This window comes from Empidonax traillii, unplaced genomic scaffold, assembly GCF_003031625.1.
Source record: "Empidonax traillii isolate 1590-97213 ecotype Southwest subspecies unplaced genomic scaffold, ASM303162v1 scaffold11386:size8288, whole genome shotgun sequence".
Classification (NCBI taxonomy): Eukaryota; Metazoa; Chordata; class Aves; order Passeriformes; family Tyrannidae; genus Empidonax; species Empidonax traillii.
The window spans coordinates 685-1,529 of NW_020962823.1; the positions used below are offsets into that span (position 1 = coordinate 685).

General features: G+C 63.8%; 1 protein-coding gene across 1 annotated transcript in view; it reads right to left on the reverse strand.

Annotated features, from left to right (window-relative positions):
- Positions 1-381: 381 nt before the first annotated feature.
- LOC114073678 (H-2 class II histocompatibility antigen, I-E beta chain-like) overlaps positions 382-845 on the reverse strand; it is a gene marked incomplete at its 3' end in the record, with an annotated part of 6,516 nt that continues 6,052 nt past the window's right edge. The window contains exon 3 of the mRNA XM_027911398.1: positions 382-488. Within this exon, the coding sequence (XP_027767199.1) occupies positions 382-488 (107 nt within the window). The remainder of the gene's footprint in view (positions 489-845) is intronic.

An 845-nucleotide genomic window follows, 5' to 3' on the forward strand; every position in this document is an offset into this window, starting at 1 on the left:
ACAGACTCCTGGAAGCAGAAAGACAACGGGGGCCAACCATTGTACTGTTTGTGTAAGCTGATTCTGGGGGGCTTTGGGAGGGCACCTGCCCTTCAACACCAGGACTGCAGAGAACTGGGAAGCTTTACTGGGAGCACTGGGAGCAGGTGGTTGGTGTGAGAACAAAAGCAGGGTCGGGGGGGACACACGACCCCCCCAAAATCCGAGTGGGGATGGACTGAGGGGTCCCGGTTGGGCCTGAGGCCACGGGGAGGGGCTGCGGCCACCGCCGGCTCAGGAGCTCTGTGGGGAGAGAAAAGGGGTGACAGCGGGCTGGGAGGACAGGGGGGGCACACACGCTCTGGGGAAGGGGGGACACGACCCTCGGGGACCCCCCTTTACCTTCTCCCGCAGGTAGAAGCCGAGTCCCAGCGCCAGGAAGACGAAACCCAACACGAAGGCCCCGACCCCCACCAGGATCTTGGTATGGACGGTGTCCTGTGGCATCACTAGTGGGAGCCGGGGGGGTCAGGACCCCCAAAACCTCCCAGAGACCACCCAGGACCCCACAAACCTCATCCTGGTCTCCCCCAGCCCACCCAGGACTCTCTGAAACTTCCTGCCAGTCTCTTCCCAGCCCCTCCAGTATCCCACAAAGCCCCTCCCGTCCCCTTTAGGACCCTCCAACCCCCCTCCCATCACCCCCAGGACCCCCCTGAACCCCTCCTGGTCCCTTCCCAGCCCTCCTAGCACTTCCCCAACCCCCTCCCAGTCAACCCAATATCCCCCCAACCTCCCTCCTATCCCATCCGGGCTTCCCCAAACTCCCTCCCAGTTGCCCCCACGACTCCCCACAGCCCCTCTCA